The 20,948-nt window shown below is 41.4% G+C and overlaps 1 protein-coding gene across 1 annotated transcript; it reads right to left on the bottom strand.

Moving 5' to 3' along the window:
- Nucleotides 1-878: 878 nt before the first annotated feature.
- ASB11 (ankyrin repeat and SOCS box containing 11) lies at nucleotides 879-20,621 on the bottom strand. The gene is made up of 7 exons (XM_048968910.1): nucleotides 20,421-20,621; nucleotides 17,389-17,468; nucleotides 13,034-13,141; nucleotides 11,422-11,572; nucleotides 11,079-11,213; nucleotides 9,662-9,853; nucleotides 879-7,252 (listed from the first exon to the last, which is right to left on the bottom strand). Exons 1-7 carry the CDS (start codon nucleotides 20,596-20,598, stop codon nucleotides 7,128-7,130), a joined length of 969 nt encoding a protein of 322 aa, XP_048824867.1. The 5' UTR covers nucleotides 20,599-20,621; the 3' UTR covers nucleotides 879-7,127.
- Nucleotides 20,622-20,948: the final 327 nt, after the last annotated feature.

Here is a 20,948-nt window from a genome sequence, read left to right as displayed (position 1 = left end):
ACAACACCAAGTTCATAATGGAATTTCTTCTATCTAAAGCAACAGCCTATGAGAAACTGCTTTTGGAAACAAACTGGTGTTATTTGGCATTGTTTCTGTGGAAACTTTCCACTGAAGCCTTTACAAACTTTGACCCAAAAATCTGTTCCTTTCTAACTGTAATTATTCAGGACACTGTTCCACAGATATATGCCTTGATGTAGACCTAATAACACTGAAAGCACTAGTATCAAATTTAATTTATCTTTCTCGTTAATTTTAGCTCACTTGGATATTTGGGGTTGACTGGTCCTTGACAGGAATTCAGTGAGAAAAGGCACAAAAATCATGGAAAAAGCCAGAGTCTTTACACATACCTCAAGCTTATGATCATTAATAACCATTTGTTCATTATTGTTGCAGTACAGCATCAGTTGTAAGCAAAGTGTAAAAAGCGAATATTTTTAGCATCTTAGCTCTCAAATACCTTTCTCTGGGACTTAGGAAGTTCATACACTATTTCTTTCGGAATACAAAGTATAATACAAGTTCCTCACTACCCTAGGTAAAAAAAAAAAAGTTGGAGTTAACGTTAGTGAAGTTGGTAAAGAATGATGTGGGCGTCATAAAATTAGTAAGTCATAAGGCCTGTGCAGCCTTAAATTCTTCCTAAGAGAAAAAAAAGAAACAAAACACACAACACTTTTTACCCACAAAGACTCCTAGACCAGACAGCAGAAGTTATAACAAGTTTTCTCTGGAATTCTCTAAATCTCCCTCCCTTCCCATCCTGTCTAATTTCTATGTTGCTACAGCACATTAACCTCTATAGCTAACAGGTGGACCTGGTAGAAGAATGAATCATCTACCACAACAAACCACTCTTAGCAAACAACAGGTAAAATAATACATGGCTGAATATCTGTAGGATGCGGCATAATTCACCGACATGCCAAAAGAACAAAACTTGGTATAGAAATTTTTGTCATTACTCATCTTATGTATCCTCTTATTTTTTAAAAGTTTGATTTACTACAATCTGAGATATAAACACCGCTAGCCTTGGCCATGTAGCACCTCCATCACCACCTCAGATGGTCACATTGGCAGCTCCAGGCTCTGGACAAGAATGAATGCATGTAAAAGACAAAGTAGCCTCCCATCCTCTTTATCTCCTGGCCTAGGGTGGCAGCGGCAGAGGTGAGGTGGGAAGCTCTCAGTGCCTCCAGGTTTTGTAAAGCGTGCCATAGCCCAGGGCTCAGTCTGGGTTAGCGCAATTGCTGGGTGAGGTTCTGCGGCTTGCGTTATGGAGAAGTTCAGATAAAGTAGCCATGGCCTCCAGGCCTGAAAAGATATTAAAGGTTAGAAGACTTCTTTTTCTTTCTCTGTCTTCAGATCTTTTCCGCTGAACCTCTACATGTGAAAGGATGAAACTGTAGAACCCTCCATATTAGTCCATTGGATTGTTTCAGTAAAACATGGGTTTAAACCCAGTCCAAACCCTGACTTACCCTCAAGGGGTGGCTTGGGAGTCTCATTTTTATCCAATTCCTAGTCACTCCAGAGTCTGGTACATCTTACTGTTAGAAGTATTTAAATCCCTTGTTACTATAAATACCAAATTCACTTTTCTTGTTTTCTTAGTTTTTACATAGCTGGAACATAATTTTATTTCTCAGACCTCAATTTTGTGCTTGAATGAGAGTGAGCCAAGTTAGTGCTTGTGATTCTGGGAAGTCATATTTGCAGGATATCGCAGACAAGGTACTGTTAAAAATTGCTAGACTGACTGTGTGCTGGGTTTTTGCATTTACAATAGTTTTGCTCAAATTGACATGAAGAAAAGCTCTTTAAACATAAGTCTAATTCACTTAAAAGTAAGATGAAAAGGAAATCCCCTGCACATGTGAGACTTTATCCATTGCTGGTAAATATGCAACCATTAGTTGCAATGGTTTGCTGACTAATGTGTTACTTGTTGAAATTCTAGAATGATATGCCCTGCCAATTCATCCCTCCCCAGCTCCCACATGTTATTCACAGCTGAATATGCAAATTATGTTTTCTTCCTCAGTTCCTGATTTTTCAATTCCAAAACTGATACAGTTTCCCCTTCACTTGCAATGTGCATCAAGAGTTTCTGCAAATGTTATGAAATCTAAGGTTAAAGGCATTTTCAAGAAATAGAAATCAAATTGGGCAGAAGTTCTTTGTAGAATAATCTGTATTTGACAATAACAAAGTATACACCTCTTGAAGAAAAATAAAAATAAAAATAAAAACCAAAAAACAAAAACAGCAAAGAGGAGCAATTGGCTTGTACTAATCATTAATTTCTTGGAAAAAAAAAATGCAACGACATCATAAACTGTCAGCCCAGCATACAGGGCAGCCTGATTTTTCTGTAAAGTCCATGAACATGTTTCATTTCGTTAGTATCAGTCCAAATAGCCAGTCATGCCCTAACGACTTTCTGGGGCACAACCAGTGGTTTTCACCCAATAAAGATCAGAGGGCTGATAAGTGCCAACAGCAAAGTTGTGCTGCAGGAGAGAGAGGCCAGAATTGAGATTGAAAGTGTTGGGCAGTTTTCACAAGAATTTGCACAGGGTCAGCACAATATTAAATCCTAATATCAATGGTGAGCGGAAGTCCAAAAGCAGAATGCTCTGAGATGGACGTTGACCAGGCTGTAGCTCCCTGGTGAAAAACGGAGTAGGGAAGAGATGATTGCCAGTACCACCATACAAAGAGGCACAAGTATGTCCCATCACAAGAGCAGGGATGAACAGCCAACCTCTAAGTCTGCATCTGCACGGGTAGGGAGGATGTCCACACTTCAAGGCTGATTTGGGAAGGTTCAGCTCCTGCAATATGACCACTGTTGGAGCAACTTAGCATTTTCCTCCCTTTCTAATTTCACTTTAAGAGTGTGAGATTCAACTGGACAGAAGAAACTCAGGGATGGGAATAAACGATGTGGAATTCTGAGACCTAGTGAAGGCTTTCTTGGAATCTACTTAAACCAGAGACCAGACAGGAGACAGAAATGTGGACCTTTTATGGTGCCAAGTTAGAACACCTGGAGAACATCAAGCATGGCAAAATGCTCCAGCTGTACTTGAAGAGGGTAGCCAGTGCAGGCATGTTCTTGAAAGGACAGCAAGGCAGCTGAGGAGTATGCAAGCCTCTCTGCAGGGTGCAGGTGTTGAGGGGCAATGTCTCTACAAACACCAGGGCCATCCTCCAGCGCAAGAGATCACTGAAGAGTGCAGATGTGGAGTGGGGGACCCAAACACATCAGCCTAGTGAGTTAGAGAAACACACATCTGACAGTGAGACAGGATCACTAAAATGGCTGCTGTTGAAGAGGTATACTGTTCAAGGAGGAAATTAAAAGTCATATTCTTAAAGCCAGAAAACAAATATATGAATTCAGAATGAAGTTGATGAGGAAAGATACGCTTATGAACAAGAGCTTAGTGGCGTGAGAAAAGATACAGTAAAGACCAAAAGGACTGTAAAAATGCTTTGAGTCATGGAAATGCATCCTTTACTAGGCAGAACAGATATGAAGACTGCTTATTTTGGTTTACAAATAAAGATAGGGCTGATGAAAATGGTATTAACTTTGTTTTGTTTTGGATCACAATAACAAGAATACTAAGTAATGAATGATAGCTTGAAGTCAACTTCTAATTAGTTTGATGTCTGTTGGACTCAATGATCCTTATGGGTCAATTCCACCTCCAGATATTCTATCATTCTGTGAGATTCATTTCATCAACATTTCTGAGTCCACATTTCTGGCTTTCATAACACAGATAATAAAACTGAAAAGTGGATCAACAGATTGGGAACAATCAAAGAAAATCTTTTGGGTTTACACTGCTCATCAGTAACATTTTCAAGACATTTCTGTCAAATACACTTGGGACAAAGATTTATGGTTGGTGAGCATCTATAGCTGAAGATCCTGCTTTAAAGCTGAAAGAGTCTGTACTTAAAATAGCTGTTTGTAGCTTGGAAAAAAAAAATACCAACACTTTCCACTAACCAGGATACTGTGAAATTATTGAGATCTGCTTCACTTTTCTCGGAAGCAGACAGTACTGGAAGTTTTGAGAGGGTAAAGTCTTACAGCTGTGGCATAGTAGTGGACATTGCAACACAGAAAAGCTTCTGCATTCTCAGGAAAGTTGTATTTCACCCAAATAATGGGTTTCTGTACATGATCATAGAATGGCATGGAGGTGCCACCCATCTTGAAGAAAACAGTCTTTCTATGATTAGTTAGCTGTCTCCTGCCCAAGGAAAAGAAGCTCTGTCAACATCTGACAAATATTTTTCAAACTTATTTGGAAAAATCACCAATGAGATTTACCAAACTCCTAGCACAATAACTAGTGTTTCCTTATCCTCACGAGATGGCGTATTTACAAAACAAAAATCAAATACAGCTTCCAGCTACTTCCTTGGTAATATTTTCATGCTTTGTTGTAACACAAAGCACAGTTACTGAAAATTAGATGGGTAATTTTTAGTCTGAACCATGCTGTTGATAAGAACAAAAAAGTATAGGTGAAGTTTTTCATGAGATTGCTTAACATGAGGACTTCTGAACTTCTCTCTTGATTTATTAAAGCTCTGTTCCACTTGAATCTCTGATATATGGAATTTCAAGAAGAATGATGTCTCTGGGAGGATGCAAAGGCGAGGTGAATTTTTGATGGGAAGTTAATATCAGCAATGAAATAGGGCAGCTTCTGCTGTTTCATAACATAAACCTTCCTGAGAGGCTGAGTAGGCTTTGCATCTCCTTAATGAAGATACATTTTTTCAATTTAAAATCTTATGCAAGTGAAATACTGCTTTCACTGATGATCACAGATGGAAATCAATTCAGTTTTACATGTTCTGAAATAGATCCCATAAATTGTCTCCACTCCTTGATTGCAATAAAAGCCTGACAACCCACACAGCTGAGGCTCTGTCTCTCTACTTGGACAGCAGATGGCATTCTGACTACCAGCTTATAAACAGAGTAGGTGAGCTGGAAGCAAGGATAAGCCTGAGAGAGATCTACAGACATCTGATTAATATGACATTTCTTTCTTCATAGCATCTGATTTTCAGAAGCTCTTGAGAATTTAGTGTTCAAATCTCTGAGATCCATGATATACTGTACTATACAAGGTCATTCATGTCACAGAAAGCTTTATGGGCAACAGCTCTCACTGTCAGAGGGCATTCAGTATGTGCAGACACAGGGTACTTCACAGGCTGAAAACTACATTTGTTTTTGGCTGTAACGCTGCAGGCCTAGTCTCACAAACTGCTGGGAGCACAATTTATCTTACTTGCACTGAATGATTCATGGGAAAGTACAGGAAAGGTGAGTCCTCTGTCTCAGGGAGGGAAACTGATGTGGTGAAATTAAGGCGTTAGCACTGGACCAGAGGCTGATTCTGCTGGAGTGATGACAGCAGCTCAGTGGCTGCTGGAAAAGCGTTCACTGCACTATACCTTGCAAGGCTCATTTCCCCTGACTTTGAACGTAGGGGCAGTGAAAACTGGTACTAGCATGCATAGCTCATAAAGAAATCACTCTTAGCTGGAAAGTGAACCAGCCTTTTGGGCCTGCAAAGCTGGGCTATGTGTACGCAGACCGCCCTTTAACCTCTATGTCTTACTGTACCAGTGATACACCATTGCCCATTTTGTGGTTGAAGTTTATCAACTTTCAGGCCCACAGTAACATTTCTGCCCTCAAAACAGCCTCCATAGGAAAAATAAACGTTTATTTGTATAGCCATGCAGACACCAGTCACTGGATACCAAGTTTCTCAGCTGGGGAGGTCTACAGCTTTAATTCTGCTGCATCCAAGCTAAAAAACCTGACAAGATTTAAACTCCTAGTACAGCTAGAATCTCCTTCAAAATTCTCTCCTCCCAGGGCAGTGATAAAAGATGCTAGAGTAGGTGATGAGGAAGCAGATGCCCTGCCAACTTATTCTCCTAGTGGGTAATAACAAACAAGAAGATTTGGGTGATGCACAACCATCCTTAGGGACCCTGACCCTCTCTTGCCCTCTCTTGCTCTACAGTCCAAGGACATATCTTGAGAAATATCAAAGTGTTCAAAGGAGGAGAAGCAACTCAGTCTCTGGTTTTCATTAAGCTTTGCAAAGGACAAACACTGAAAGCTGGCCTACTATATGCCTATGAAAATGCTTGCTGTTCTCTCCTCAAATTAAGCTAACAAAAATTACTCATATAGCAAACAGAGCCAGATCTCATAATAAGGTAGATTTATATAATATATAAATATTAAAATATTATAAATATTAAAATATATATATATATAAAATAATATATATATATTATTTTTTTTTTTAAGAAGATACAAGGTTTTTTTTTTAAGACTTACAAATAATTTTGTGGGCTTACTCCAAGCCCCCAGATCTGATTTGGTAACATCACTCTCATCTTGGAAGAGAATATGGATTAGTGTTGAGGGCAGCTGGGCTCAGGTAAGGGGACATCTGGACAGCCAGAGCCTGCTGGAAGTCCCTATGAATCTACTAGAGCATGGGAAGCTCTAGTAGAACATGGGAAGTTCTCAGGAAGCAGAGTGAAAGAGGACAAAAGATGTGCAGTACACAAATATGCCTAACGTTAATTACTGAAGGTTTTCATTCCCGCACTAGTGGAAGAATAACAGCCTTAATTTTGACAGTGAGCTTTTTAGAATTAAGTGGAAGAAGCTGCACAGATATCAAAGGAAAAAAAACTCACCTATAATCATTAGACAACACTAATTGCAGGGGAAATCCTGTGTGTGTATCTGTGGATGGATGACTGCATGTCTATCTACAAACACATTGATTGAGTTGTTCATGTATTACGACTTCTCAATTAAGTAAAAATAGATGTGGCAATAAACTGTGGGGGAGCTGTATCCACACCATTCAGTGTCTGTGAAAAGATGTTTTCCACTGGCTTCAATGTACACAATCTGCAGCCATGTTTGGTACCCAGAGTAGACAGTAAATGATGTCTTTGATTTTTTTTACTTTGATATAATAATTTTGGAGTACACAACCTTTTGCTCCTCTTTCTTTTCCAGTGCAAAGATAGTCATGGGCTTATCGGTGTAGGAGAAAGTTCTCAAGCGGCTCAGGCAGGTGCAGCTTATGGATCGCATATAGGCACGATCGACCCAGATGCTTTCTGATACACAATCGGCACAGCTGGGCAAGGCTGGCAGGGCCTGGAAGACAAGAAAAAAAACAAAAGAGCAAGCACCCTCATCCCTAGCACCCTCATCCCCAGTATAAGTCAGAAGGTAAAAAACAGCAGCAAGGTTTGAAAATCAAATTGAGAACTGCACAACAACTTTCTGAAAGTTAAGGAGAGCAACATACACTGCTGACCTATTTTGCCAAAACTGATTCAGCAGCTCGAAACCTTTGAACACTAAAAGCATTTTTATGCATGCACAGCTAGGCTTTTCTGAATCTTCTCTTGAGCAAATACTAAAAGTTCCATATAGAAGTTTGCACTAGAGACATTGCCAGGATGTATAGCTCCTGTGCAGGGTTTGGCACTTCCTGAGCCATGAGGGAAATGTTGCACTCTGTGACAGTATCTTATTATAAACTGGAGAGCCCACTGACAGCAAAGTTGTCCACAGACTCATTTTCTGGGTGTTTGCTTGTCACCACAGACCATGGTGCTGTCCCCAGTGGGGTGAACAGGATAGAGCTCCCAGCCCCAGAGGAGATTCACCAAAGTCTGCTTTTACTACAGGAAAATGGAGGCACCTAAGCTGGTTGCTAATTCCCCTCAGAGAATAAATTTATAGAAATTTGTAGGATTTGTAGAAAAGAGTACTTGAGCTACCATCACTGAAGGGAGAAAAGAAGCTATCACCTCCCACGACAATTAAGAAAATGGAAACATTTTATATTTCACATCAAATAATAGGTAGGAAGATGAACATTTAAAAGAAGACATGTAAATAATAAGCAGGGAAGAAAAGTCAGGAGGAATAAAGAAAACTCTTGAAGGGAATTCCCTAGGGTCCTTCTTTCAAACAGAACGACGTCGGAAAACACAGATGAGGTGAGGGAGTTGTAGATGTTGGATACAGAAAAGTGTCTGCAAGTAAGACTGAAGGAGTCTATATAAGGTACAGAGAAATCTTCACTTCTGAGAAGGGAAGAGCCAGCAGTAACTGACAGACCCTATGGCCCACCTGATTGTGAGGGAGGATGGGGGTACAACTTCAGAGTAAAAATCAAGCAGAGGCTCAGGAAGGGAGGAGATTTTTAATGCTGGCATAGTTATTTATCTACAGAAGCTCTTAATTACACCAGGCAACTGAAGTGAGACACCTGCTTTTGCTCAGGCCTGAACACCTCAGACACAGGGACGGAAGTCACAAGAAGTGAGAAGCATTCAAGCAAATGTCCTCCAGAAGTTTTTGAACGTGACAATGATAGAACCTGAGGGAATGTCATGGAGCTGTGTCAGGGTTAGGGAAAGGTTCTTCACCAAAGGGAGGTGGGCATGGCTCCAAGTGTCAGAGGTCAAGGAATGTTTGGACAAAGCTCTCACACACAAGGTTTGAATTTGGGGTGGTCTTGTGTGGAGCTGGGAGTTGGAATAGATGATCCTTTGGGGTCTTGTCCAACTTATGTAATTCTACAACCTTTCTATGACATTCTGTGACAAATTAAATCACCATGTGAAATGTGGTGAAAGAGAGAGGGACAGAAGAATCTTGGACCAGTGTTTCACTTCCTCCATAAAACTCACCTGCATGCAGAGGCCAACACAAAGCTTATACACCCCACTGACATTAATTACCATTCAAGAGCTCTTAGGCTTTCTATGCACATTGTATTGTTCACCACTGGCAGGGAGTGAGCTGTGACCAGGAAGGCAGAAACCTGGGGCACAGACCAGCTAGCAGGAGACAAGTGAGCTAGGAAACATGGAGATTAGAGGACAGGGGGAATTAACAAAGCATGTCTCTTCTCCAGGGATGGAAATGCACAAAGTTTTGGTTATATGGGGCAGAAGTGAAAATGGCACAAGAAGTGTTAGATTTATTTCTGCTTAGAAGTTTATTCAATTAGATTGGGAAGATAACTAGAAATATTGGAGAGCCTGCATGTAAGCTGCAAAGGGTATTACTGGTTTCTGCTTGGATCGCAGTCCCATAAACATACATTTGTTGGCATTTTTTTGGTTTTTGTTTTGTTTTTTTTTGTTTTTTTCCAGGAAGAAGGTCATTGAGCCACAGTACTTATCTGAACATAAGATACTAAAATAGCTGTGATAATATCTGTGAGTAAACTCTCATGGCAGTTTTCAATCCTCAGTCCTTAGAGTCTTGGCTCTTAAATAATTTACCTTCAATAAATGGAAAACAAAGGCACAGAATAACTAGCCAATTTGCTCACTAAAACTCTAATTTGGAGAAGATCTGGCAAGAAAACAGAGATTGCTTGCTCATTTCTGTGTAGTTTGATACAGGCTTGAAATCAAAAGAGAACTTACAGACAAGATTAAGTTCATTAAGAAAACAGCTTTAGGTAAAAAATTTATACTGTTCTACTTTGAAACGACAAAGGGGAAAAGGCAAAGGGGAAAAGGCAAAAGAAACCTTTACCTTCACAAAGTAGAAGTGCCTGCTCCACTTTGCTGTTGGGTATGGCAAGGTCCAGGGCACATTTGAGTTCAGCATTTCTGCATTTCAGGTTGGCACCATAGTCTGCCAGCAAGACAACTATCTCTGCACTGGATTTCCTTGCTGCTGCATGGAGAGGAGTGTCTAGTAGCTTCCCTGCATTGACATTGGCTCCTTGGGAGAAGAAGAATGCAGGGTTGGTTCAAGGAAAAAGCAAGAAATATCTGACCTTGCACTACACAGATTGGATATCCACTGGTAGCCTCAATAAATGAAGGGGATAAGTGGCACCCAGGCCTCTGTGACAACTCTGTAACATCAGTGCAAAACTCAGATCAAATATTCTCTGTATAAGTGTCTACTGGTCCACTGAGTCCTCTCTACAACAGGCGAAGCTGGTCAACCACTGAAGTTCTTAGACTGTCAACCCAATAGATGATCATAGAATCATAGAATCATAGAATCATAGAACCATAGAATCATAGAATCATAGAATGGCCTGGGTTGAAAAGGACCACAACGATCATTTAGTCTCAACACACCTGCTATGCGCATGGTTGCAAACCACTAGACCAGGATGCCCAGAGCCACATCCAGCCTGGCCTTGAATGATCACTGATCAAAACCTATGACAAATTTGTTAGTATTAAACAATATCTTAGATTATGTTATTTTAGTTAGAGGGAGGAAAACACCCTTTAGGTGCCTGTAATAACTTTGAGAGCACAGCTAGCAAAATGGTTGCCCTGAGCTAGCCATGTGCAGCAGAGCCGTTCTTCCAGCAAGCGTCAACAGTAGAAATGTACACTATCTTATATATTGTGTCTGGGCCTACAGAGATTATTTTTTCAAGCATCTTTACTGCTGTTTTCATCATTAGCTGAGAAGAAAATGAGGTTAATGTTTAGCATGGCAGTTTAATTTTTCATAATCAAAAGACTTGATTTTGGTCATCAATAATAGCTGATATTTTCTGTTTCCTGCCATTGTTTTAGAAAACTCTGGTTTACTTTCACATACAAATGGTCTCAGGTAGATCTCTGTAATTAGAATTTTCCAGTAGGGAGATTCTAATTTCATAGAATCATAAAGATTGGAGAACCCCACTAAAATAATTAAGTCCAACTGTCAGCCCATCCTCACCATGCCCACTAACCATATCCCTCAGCACCACATCTATACGGTTCTTCAACATCTCCCAGGATGGTAATTCCACCACCTCCCTGGACATGTATTCTTCATGAATACAAGTGAAATTTTAATTATCTCACAGATTCAAGCTGTCCAAAAATCTCTTGCAGAAATCCTTCAAAATGTTTATGACATTGGGGGTAACTTGGATGGAATTGGGATGGCTTATACTACCCTAGCTCTCCCCCAGCTCCTTCTCTGGACATACCAAGTTCCAACAGCTTCTTGACACAGTCTGTCCTCTGGTACATGCAAGCAACATACAGCAGGGTCCCATAGTGCACGTCTTCTTCGTCAATGTCAACTCCATGAGCCAGAAGAACTTCCATGCACTCTCGGTGTCCTGTGCAGCAAAAGAGAACTATCACTTAATTGCAGTGACACAGTGCAGAATACACCCAAGTACAACCAATGAGGCATAAGAGGTGGGAGTAAGCCAAGCACATTTATCTGTGTTGTATAAGTTTTTTGGGGGGGAAGTAAATGTTTTGAAGCCAATAAGAGATGCATTGCACACTTAGTTGCTGTTAGCTTCACTCACAGACTGTTACCTCTCTTGACTGCCTCATGAATGGGTGAAGCAAGGTGGTTCCCAACCTGTGGCTTGGCTCCAAATTCAAGCAGCATGTTTACACAAGCCACAGAGCCACTGCAGCAGGCATTAAAGAGAGGAGTGATCCCATCAATGGTGACTGCGTTGACCTGAAACAGCAGGACATGCTCAGAACAATCCAGTATAAGAGCAACGCCCTTACAGCATGCGTCATGTGCTCAACTAGAATGCTTGTCGTTTAATGTCAGAGTTGATTTGGTTTGCAACTTTCAAAGTGTGAGACAACACATGTAACATTCTCCTTTGAGCTCTGCTCTCTTTCCCAGGCACTTAGTGCCATAAGGCCACATCATTGCTTGTTATGAGTGACCCTCCTAGGGTTGCTCAGAAAATGCAGATTATTTCTTTTTAATGCAGAAAACCTGAGTATTGCCTATTTTGTACCAGCCCAAGTCTATTACATGCTCAGACAACTCTGATATTTAAATGAAAATATATTTCACATTTAACACATTCATCTGAAAACACATTTCCAGCAAAGGACATATTCACAGAAACACTGTCATAATCCCAAACAGAAAAAGAGGTCAAAATGGTTTGTGTTTATGCAAATATGTGTGTGTAAGACAGAAAGCATTTCCTTCCTTGACATCCAACATAGATACCTGGCAAGAGCCATCATCTGTGGTTCTCCACTGGGAGAGCATAGTCCTGTGTTGTGCTATGCTGCAGCAGCTGTAAGGTCTGACTGCCTAGCAAACACTCAGAGACAATTTATGCAGCAAATCTGCAGTCCTTTATTTATTATTATTATTATTATTATTATGCAAGATGAACAAAGAACAATGGGTTCTGCAAGCATACAGCACAACATACAGAGATGGGAGATAAAGAGCTACAGTTAGGTTCTGCCCATAGCCTGTAGTGTCGCCTGGGGTTGTTGTGGCCAAAGTGCACTAGGTCTTGTTGAACTTAAAGGCAAGCATCAAATTGGAACATGAAAACCAAAAGACTTTATGTACCACGAACAGGTTGTTTTTCATAGGTCAGCAACAGACAGTTCAGAGATGATTCTTCTAATTAAGAAAAGGTAGTGCCACCTTCTAATTAAGAAAAGGTAATGCCACTTGTATAACAAAATCAAGTAAAATTGAGCAGAAAGTTTCTTCTTCATCTTTCAATGAGACTGAAATTGGTTGTACAGTATAGGAAGTTAATTCATGTATTTTCTTCTGCAAGATAGCCTGATTTCCTGTTTTAGTGTTGCTCAGTTTCTTGCCATGTAAACAGCGCTTGAAAAGTGTGTAACCCAGCTGAATGAAACATGCTCTCATATACATCATCCTATTTGGGTATCTCAGTTTTTAATGTGTATCCTACCTGAGATCCAGCTGGGGAAGTTATTTCAATAATGGATAAGCTGTCTCATTTATTTAAGCACATCTATTTTTACTTACATGACATTCCCAAAATATTCCTCAGAAAACCAGAGGCAATTTTAATGATGACTATGGGGGAAAACAAAACAAAACAAAACAAAACAAAACAAAACAAAACAAAAACCCGTATATAATTTTCCCTGGGGTGATTGCCACCAGCCCAGGACTCACGTGTGCGCCGTTCTCCAGCAGCAGCTTTGCACAGGCCACATGGCCACCCATACAGGCTTCATGAAGAGCTGAGACTCGATCTGTTGTTACCAGGTTCACATTGAAACCCTGCAAGGTAGAGTATGGGGCATGAGGAGAGAGCCTGGCCAAACTCCGTGGCAATCCTGGGGCACCAGCAGTGACTGGGCCCAGGACAGAGAGCTAGGCAGTGGCTAGGGATGCATGTGGGTCCTGTTACTGCTGTCTGCTGCTTGACCCCAGGCATTGTAGCTGGTAATGGTTATAGTTCAGAATTCAATTGGACCCTTGGGCTCCATCATTTTGGGGAAACAGGCACCCTTAGGATCTGATTTTGCTTATCTCAAAGTAGTTTTCGGTTAGGTGGGTTCCATGCTAAAAATACATACACTGACTATATTGAGTACCCAGTGTAGTTCACAGAATCATACAATTGTAGAATGGTAAAATCATAGATTGGTTGGGTTGGAAGGGGTTTTACACTGGAAGAAAAGAATTGGAGTCACAATGCTTCATTATCAGCATTTCCCACAAATGACGGTTCTTGTATCTCTTCCCACAGAAACAGACACCAGGTTTATTCGCAAGAAACCAAGAATCATAGAATCATAGAATCATAGAATCACTAAGGTTGGAAAAGACCTAAAAGATCACCCAGTCCAACCGTTCACCTATTCCCAATAGCTCCTACTAAACCATGTCCCTCAACGCAACATCCAGTCTTTCCTTGAACACCCCCAGGCTCGGTGATTCCACCACCTCCCTGGGCAGTCCATTCCAGTGCCTGACCACCCTTTCTGAAAAGTAATACTTCCTCATGTCCAGCCTGAATTTCCCCTGGCGTAGCTTGAAACCATTCCCCCTGGTCCTATCCCTAATGACACGAGAGAAGAGGCCGACCCCCAGCTCACTACAACCTCCCTTCAGGAAGTTATAGAGAGCAATAAGGTCTCCCCTGAGCCTCCTCTTCTCCAGGCTGAACATTCCCAGCTCCTTCAGCCTCTCCTCATATGGCCTGTGTTCCAGACTCCTCACCAGCTTCGTTGCCCTTCTTTGAACACGTTCCAGGGCCTCAATATCTTTCTTGCAGTGAGGGGCCCAAAACTGGACACAGTACTCGAGGTGCGGCCTCACGAGTGCTGAATATAGGGGAACAATCACCTCTCTGCTCCTGCTTGCAACACTGTTTCTGATGCAAGCCAGGATGCCATTGGCCTTCTTGGCCACCTGGGCACACTGTCGGCTCATGTTCAGCCGAGCATCAATCAATACCCCCAGGTCCATTTCCTCTACGCAGTCCTCCAGCCACACCGCCCCAAGCCTGTAGCGTCGCCTGGGGTTGTTGTGGCCGAAGTGCAGGACCCGGCATTTGGCCTTGTTGAAACTCATTCCATTGGCTCCAGCCCAGCTCTCCAGCCTGTCCAGATCCCTCTGTAGGGCCTCGCTACCCCCAGGCAGATCCACACTTCCAGCCAATTTAGTGTCATCTGCGAATTTACTGAGGGTGCACTCGATGCCCTCATCGAGGTCATCAATAAAGATATTGAAGAGGACAGGCCCCAGCACCGACCCCTGCGGAACACCACTCACGACCGGTCGCCAGCTGGATTTGACTCCATTCACCACCACTCTCTGTGCCCGGCCCTCCAGCCAGCTCCTTACCCAGCCAAGAGTGTACCCATCCAAGCCTCTGGCTGCCAGCTTCTGCAGGAGAATGCTGTGGGAGACAGTGTCAAAGGCTTTGCTGAAGTCTAGGTAGACCACATCAACAGCCTTTCCTTCATCCACCAGATGGGTCACTAGATCATAGAAGGAGATCAGGTTGGTCAAACAGGACCTGCCCTTCATAAACCCATGCTGGCTAGGCCTGATCCCCCGGTCACCCTGCACATGCCGCATGATCTCCCTCAAGACAATCTGCTCCATAACCTTCCCTGGCACCGAGGTCAGGCTGACAGGCCTGTAGTTCCCCGGATCCTCCTTACGACCTTTCTTATAAATGGGAGTCACATTGGCAAGCCTCCAGTCATCTGGGACCTCACCAGTCAACAAGGAGCGCTGATAGATGATGGAAAGCGGCTCGGCTATCACCTCCGCCAGTTCCCTCAGCACTCTCGGGTGGATCTCATCTGGCCCCATCGACTTGTGACAGTCCAGCTGGAGCAGTAGGCCTCTGACTGTTTCTTTCAGAATCACAGGGGGGTTAGTGTGCTTCCCGGCCGAGATTACCAGGTCAGAGAGAGGGGTATCCTGAGGATAACTGGTCTGACTTTTAAAGACAGACGTAAAGAAGGCATTCAGAACCTCCGCCTTTTCCTTATCCTCAGTGGTCACATTCCCAGCCTCATCCAGAAAGAAACTGCCATGTGTGCTGTCCCCAAAATGCAGCTGAATCTCCTCGTGATATTTCACAGCTGCATGTGAGAACAGGCCTTGAAGTAGGACTGAGTGTCTTCCTTAAGACCATTTCCCCTCTGTTCAGTGTGCTATAGACGTGGCAGCTCACGAGATGGCAGCAGTGCACTGTTTAGTACGCAGCTACAAAGGCTTTCAGTAGACATTAATATCAGTGTGCAACATAACACTGTAAAAGTCACCAATCCTGCTGCAATAAGCATTAAAAACAGCCACTGTAATCACTTCAAGATAGAAATTTAGTGATAGGAAAACAATCATTTTTTCAGCAATGTGAAAGCACTGTTCATGCGAAGGCTGTAGATAAATTTTTCCTGCACATTACATCAATGCATGAGCAGATAAAATCTTTTTTAAAATGTTGAGACTATTGCATTTCATAATTATATAGATATTTTATGCTTACTGATGAGTACACTCCTTCAAGAGAGATTTTTTCTAGAGGCTCCTGATAAGAAGAGAGCTATTCTTATTAATTATTCAGATATAAATTTAACAAATTAAAATAATTCCTTGCAAATGAATGAATAAGTACTGATATCTTGGATAAAACAGCAGTCCCCTCCATTACTAAATGGAGACCAAGTTATAGATCTTTCTATAGCTGTCTGCAAAATAATGTTGGCATTAACTTGTTCTCATGTGAGTATACATTCTTACTAGTATATCTCAAAAACAAGATGCTACTTTCAGTGCTGGATCAAGCATTGCTGAGTCCTTGAGCTTTCTTAAAACTTCAGTGCTCCATCTCCTCAAAGGCACAAACAGCTCCTAATATTAATCCTTGAAGAGCAGAAGCCTTTCTGACTATCTAAAGAACTGTAATCCAAAGGTAGAGACTTTTGAGTGTCCTATACATACCCTAAATTATAGCTCTCCACTTCATTTTAGGCTAATAGCATAGCTATTGAGCAATATCTATGGTACTCCGTGAAGAACTTTACCCAACTAGTGACTCATCTCCATTTCAAACTCCATAGACATTACTGCATCTACCTCATTCCATCAGCAAGGACCCTCATTCTTCGCTCCTAAAATTAATGTCTTTGGGAACAGGACAAAGGGTAGATTAAATAAAAAATGTATAGCCGTAACATCTGGCAGTCCTCCTATGTATAACCATAACCAGTGAAGAACAGAGGCCTCCACTGTTAAACCACAACACCAGGTGCCTGCCATGACCAGGATGGTGTAAAGACAGAACAGATGAAGATAGAAGGGATCTACCACTTCTTATTGTATAAAATGGCTTTACAGAGGGAACTAGATGAGTGAGAGCATTGGGAAATCAGCAACAGCTGGGGGAAATTACTCACTTTTGCCAGACTAGAGACCTGGGTTTGAATAAGGGTGATAAGGAGAAAAAATGGCAAAGCACAACTGTGACCTCCTTACAGCTGATTATATTCTTACCATACTTCTTATCCTTTCTCGTAAGTTCTTTCCTCCTCTCTTTGTTTTGTCTGAACTTGTGGTTGCTGTTGGAACAGAGTTTGAGGCCGACAGATCTCCTTTTAGATATGTTATGATTATGATAGTTGTTTTATAAAGCAATGCATATTTTTACAGATTTCTATTGTTGGTTTGTTGGTGCTGTTTTTTGTTGTGTTTTTTTTTTTCTCCTTCAAATAGATGATGTATACATTATTCTTGTTCTCCCCAAGCCCAGTTTGCACAATTTATCATTGAAAAAAGAGCACAAGCATCATTGTTTATCATACAGCTACAAGCAATAGCAGTCTTTGTCCTGGGCTTGTCCTCAGCATCTTAACTAAGCAGCCAATCCATGTCCAAGGGCGTGCATGGGGGTATATTATTTATATGACTGTATTTCTTATGCCTGCTGCAGACTGTTACCAGCTCACTGACTCAGATACAATTCAATAGAAACCATGCTGCTTCCTAACCCTGCAGGCTTTTACCTGTGCAATCAAGGTTTTCAAAGACAGGAGGCGTCCTTGGAAGGCAGCATCATGCAGAGGGGATCTGTCCGCCCAGCTGCCTAAAACAGCAAATTCATAAAAGTTAATTCAGTTATGCAACAGGTATTTCCCCTGGGAGGATGGGGGAAGTGCAGTGACATGGAAATGCAAAATGGGTTTCAAATCAATGTAGTGTCAGCAGCGAAACTGTAGATAAATTGATTTCAGCAGAGCAGCTGAAGGCTCAGCACTCCAGAGGTTGGCCACTCGGTAAGGCGCCTCAACACCAGCTTTGAAAAATAGCTAAGAACACACTTCAGCAAAGATCACAGTTTTAATGCTGCTGGAGACTCAACCAAAGACTTCAGAGCCCTGCAGCACTCACGTTGTAAAAGATATCAGCTTCTGTCTGTTCTAGAGAGCTTTTGTCACAAGTCATATTCCAGTGCCCTTCACTTTATTAAGGGTTTCATAGCAGAGAGACACTGGGATGCTCTGTCCATCAAATGAATTCTAGCATGACTCTGTCTGCTTTATTTCCCAAATTGACAATTTCACAAATGACTTCTCTAGCTCAGACAGGTAGGTAACAAGTTTCATCCTCCTCCTCACTTAAAGTTTTCAGAACAGACATGAAAAAAACAGATCCTGCCCAAGCTTTCATTTTCTTTCCTTAATCATTTTAAGCTGTTGAACTGTGCAGAATTCTTCTTGCAGGTTTCTTCTTTTCCTTACTCTAATCTATTTATGTGCCACAAAATAAGTCTGTCTAGCTGCTACCTATACTTATAGCCAGCTCAGATGGAGTGCATTTAACCTGCCAGAGAACAGAAACAATACCAGTGTTTGCATTTGTGCTCTATTGTACAATAGCCCCACAAGCATAGTGCTTGAAATCCACATCCCATTAATTATTTTCACTACACAGCACAACAGGGAGAAAGGAAAAGGTGATATATCTCCATTCCGGATGTTACTTGAGGCAAAGAAATCTCAATGAGAGGCATGTGAACATTCCTAGGGATTTCAGACCAAGGACAGATAGTACACCAGAGACTGCCAAAGAGTTGCCAAGGAGGAGGAGAGGAGGTTGACCTAAAAGGCCTATATCACCCTCTGGTTTAAAGCCAGCATTGCTTTAAGGAGTTTCCAGCAGCCCTTAGCATTCTTGTAGTGTGTTTTCATTACCTTAGTACTTCACCTTGTGGTGGCGTTACAGTTTTAAATAGTGTTTTCACTTTTCTCTCCATTTACTTAAGGAGCTGTCCCTGGGCTCCAACAGCAGGAGGATGGTGTAGAAGGACAGCCAGCACAGTGTGCAGCCAGGCTCCTGTGGGCCAAGTAGGACTCACTAAGCAAAATGATGGAAACAGGTAGAGATGGAGAAAGATTTGAATGAAAACATCCAAAAAATCCCAGCTCCCTCCTCATGCTGGTGTCTGAAATAGGCAAGCTCAGTTCAGAAAGTTAGAAGACTAATGACAAAAAGTAGGGGCCTCGTCCACCAGGAGAGTTCAAAGGTAACAGCTTCATTGCCTTATTAAAACTCCTATGCATATTGTAGAGCATGTGTAAGCGCTTTTCACATGCATTGTGAAGGCATGTGTATGCACACACATGCTTCATGAGAACACATGCTGTTGCATACTTCCATGCTAGCCACAGCAACCTACCTCCCTGAAATGTGTGGCAAATATAGTTCCCATACAGAGCACTTCTTCCCTCCAGGGCTGTAAGTGACATGTTGGAAAGCACTGTCTTTTCTAAGTCAAGGATAACTTATCTTTAAGTTAAGTTTGGGAGCACTTCTGTTGCACCACACTGCAAAGAGAAGTCGCTGTGAAACTCTGCCTGTAACCCAATCCAGTGCCCCAGCAACAGTGTCACGTGGTCCTATATTTTGAAAGATTATCCTTAATGGCTTTTGCAAATGGCAACTTGCAGATAAAAAAAAGTTTTAGTCTGCTCAATTTCAAGACACTTTGCTAAGAACCTGTACAAAGGGAAAGCTGGTGTTTGTCAACATCTGACTGCAATTGTATGAATGCACCAGGAAAAAAAGTGGCAGCAATAAATAATTGGACTTATACTCTAGAGAACAACACACAAGTTAATAACCCAGAGACAGACATTCCTGAGTATAAATGCTCTGTAAGAAATGTTTTGCTGCCATATTTCTCTTGGACAGCGGTGCTTTGGGTGACCATCTTGCACCACAGACAGTTCCACTCACTTTCCTGTACCTGTTTGTGGCAGCTCAGTTCATCAGGAAGCAAGTGTCCAAAACTGAGTCACATAAAGGCCTGAAATGTCACAATGCTGAAAGAAATCTTCAGGCTGGAAAACATGCTTTCATTAGTAGTAAATTTAAAATACTGTGTCATTTTAATTGGGTATTTGCATTTCCAGTACTTCTAATATCTATATGTTATTTTATATAGACACATGCACAGGAGTGATGCAATGGAGGTAAAACCACTTGGGGAAAAAAAGAAACCCAAAAATATGAAATGACCAGCTAAGTGGCATAGCAAGTACAACATATTCCTGCAACATATAATTTTCAAAACCATTTCAGATTTATTCATTTTTATGGCCTGACTTGTTGACGTAAATTCACAAAATAATTAGTTATAACCTCCTGGAGCTTTCTTTCAGGAAATCAACACAACAAAAGTTTTCCCTAAATATTCTGTCGGTAAACATAACAAAGCCATCCGTAACCCCAAACCAAAGAATGCCATGCCTCCTAGAACAATCTTTTTATCTACTGCAGTGCCTTGAGCAAATGTCGTCCTCATTCGAGCTGGGTAGCTGTTGCAGTCTCAAATTTTGCACACCTATCACATGCCAACACATACCAACACTGCAAAGACCTCAGAAGTGAAAGGCACGTCAGGTTAAAACATTCACCCTATGCACTTAGCAACAAACTCTTTGTTTTATGGAATCTCTATGACTTAAATCCCAAAGTTATAAATATGTAGCTAATAGACGTCTGCCTGTTAAGAATGTCTATATTTTTACTTTACCTGGGACTATTCCATAGATCTCTTCTGCTATCCTGGCAGCCTCTTTTCTGTTGCCTTTAACAATATAGAAATGAGTCAGCAGAGCCAAGGAAATCTTAATTAAAAGTTTGAAGCAAAACAAAGCAAAAATGGCAAAATAAATGTTAGTGAAAGCCTGGAGTATAGAACTGCCCTCCATTTTGCTTTGAATAGTTTCTCAGGACTGCTAAGTTGCACCGGGCTATTATTGGTATCAAATGTCATCTATTTTAAACCCTCCAGAACTTGCTGTTCCTCCGTTACCAAAAATACATTGGTTTTCATTTGGTGTAGCTATTTGATACTAAGTAACAATACCGAGTATAAAATAGTCTGAAAATCTCACAACATGCAGGAAACAAATGGAATATTTGAATACTTTTCAGATAGAAACTCTCCATACCACTGAAAGCCTACAAATCCACAGTATATTTATCCTTTGACTCAAGAATTGGATTAACAAAGGCTGCATAGGGAAAGTTGCAGAAGTAGTACAGAGATACTGCAAGA

Source organism: Lagopus muta, chromosome 1 (genome assembly GCF_023343835.1).
Source record: "Lagopus muta isolate bLagMut1 chromosome 1, bLagMut1 primary, whole genome shotgun sequence".
In the NCBI taxonomy this organism is placed as follows: Eukaryota; Metazoa; Chordata; class Aves; order Galliformes; family Phasianidae; genus Lagopus; species Lagopus muta.
Note: the sequence above shows the minus strand (reverse complement) of the source record. Positions and strands in the feature narration are given on the sequence as shown.

What these genes read in the sequence shown, in the direction of transcription:
- ASB11 (XM_048968910.1), bottom strand. Translation starts at nt 20,598, where the DNA reads ATGGAGGGCAGTTCTATACTCCAGGCTTTCACTAACATTTATTTTGCC. An exon ending in TGCTGGAGAACGGCGCACAC is followed by an intron (nt 11,573 to 13,033) that starts GTGAGTCCTGGG and finishes CTGCTGTTTCAG; the next exon opens with GTCAACGCAGTCACCATTGA. An exon ending in GGCACTTCTACTTTGTGAAG is followed by an intron (nt 7,253 to 9,661) that starts GTAAAGGTTTCT and finishes CTTGTCTTCCAG; the next exon opens with GCCCTGCCAGCCTTGCCCAG.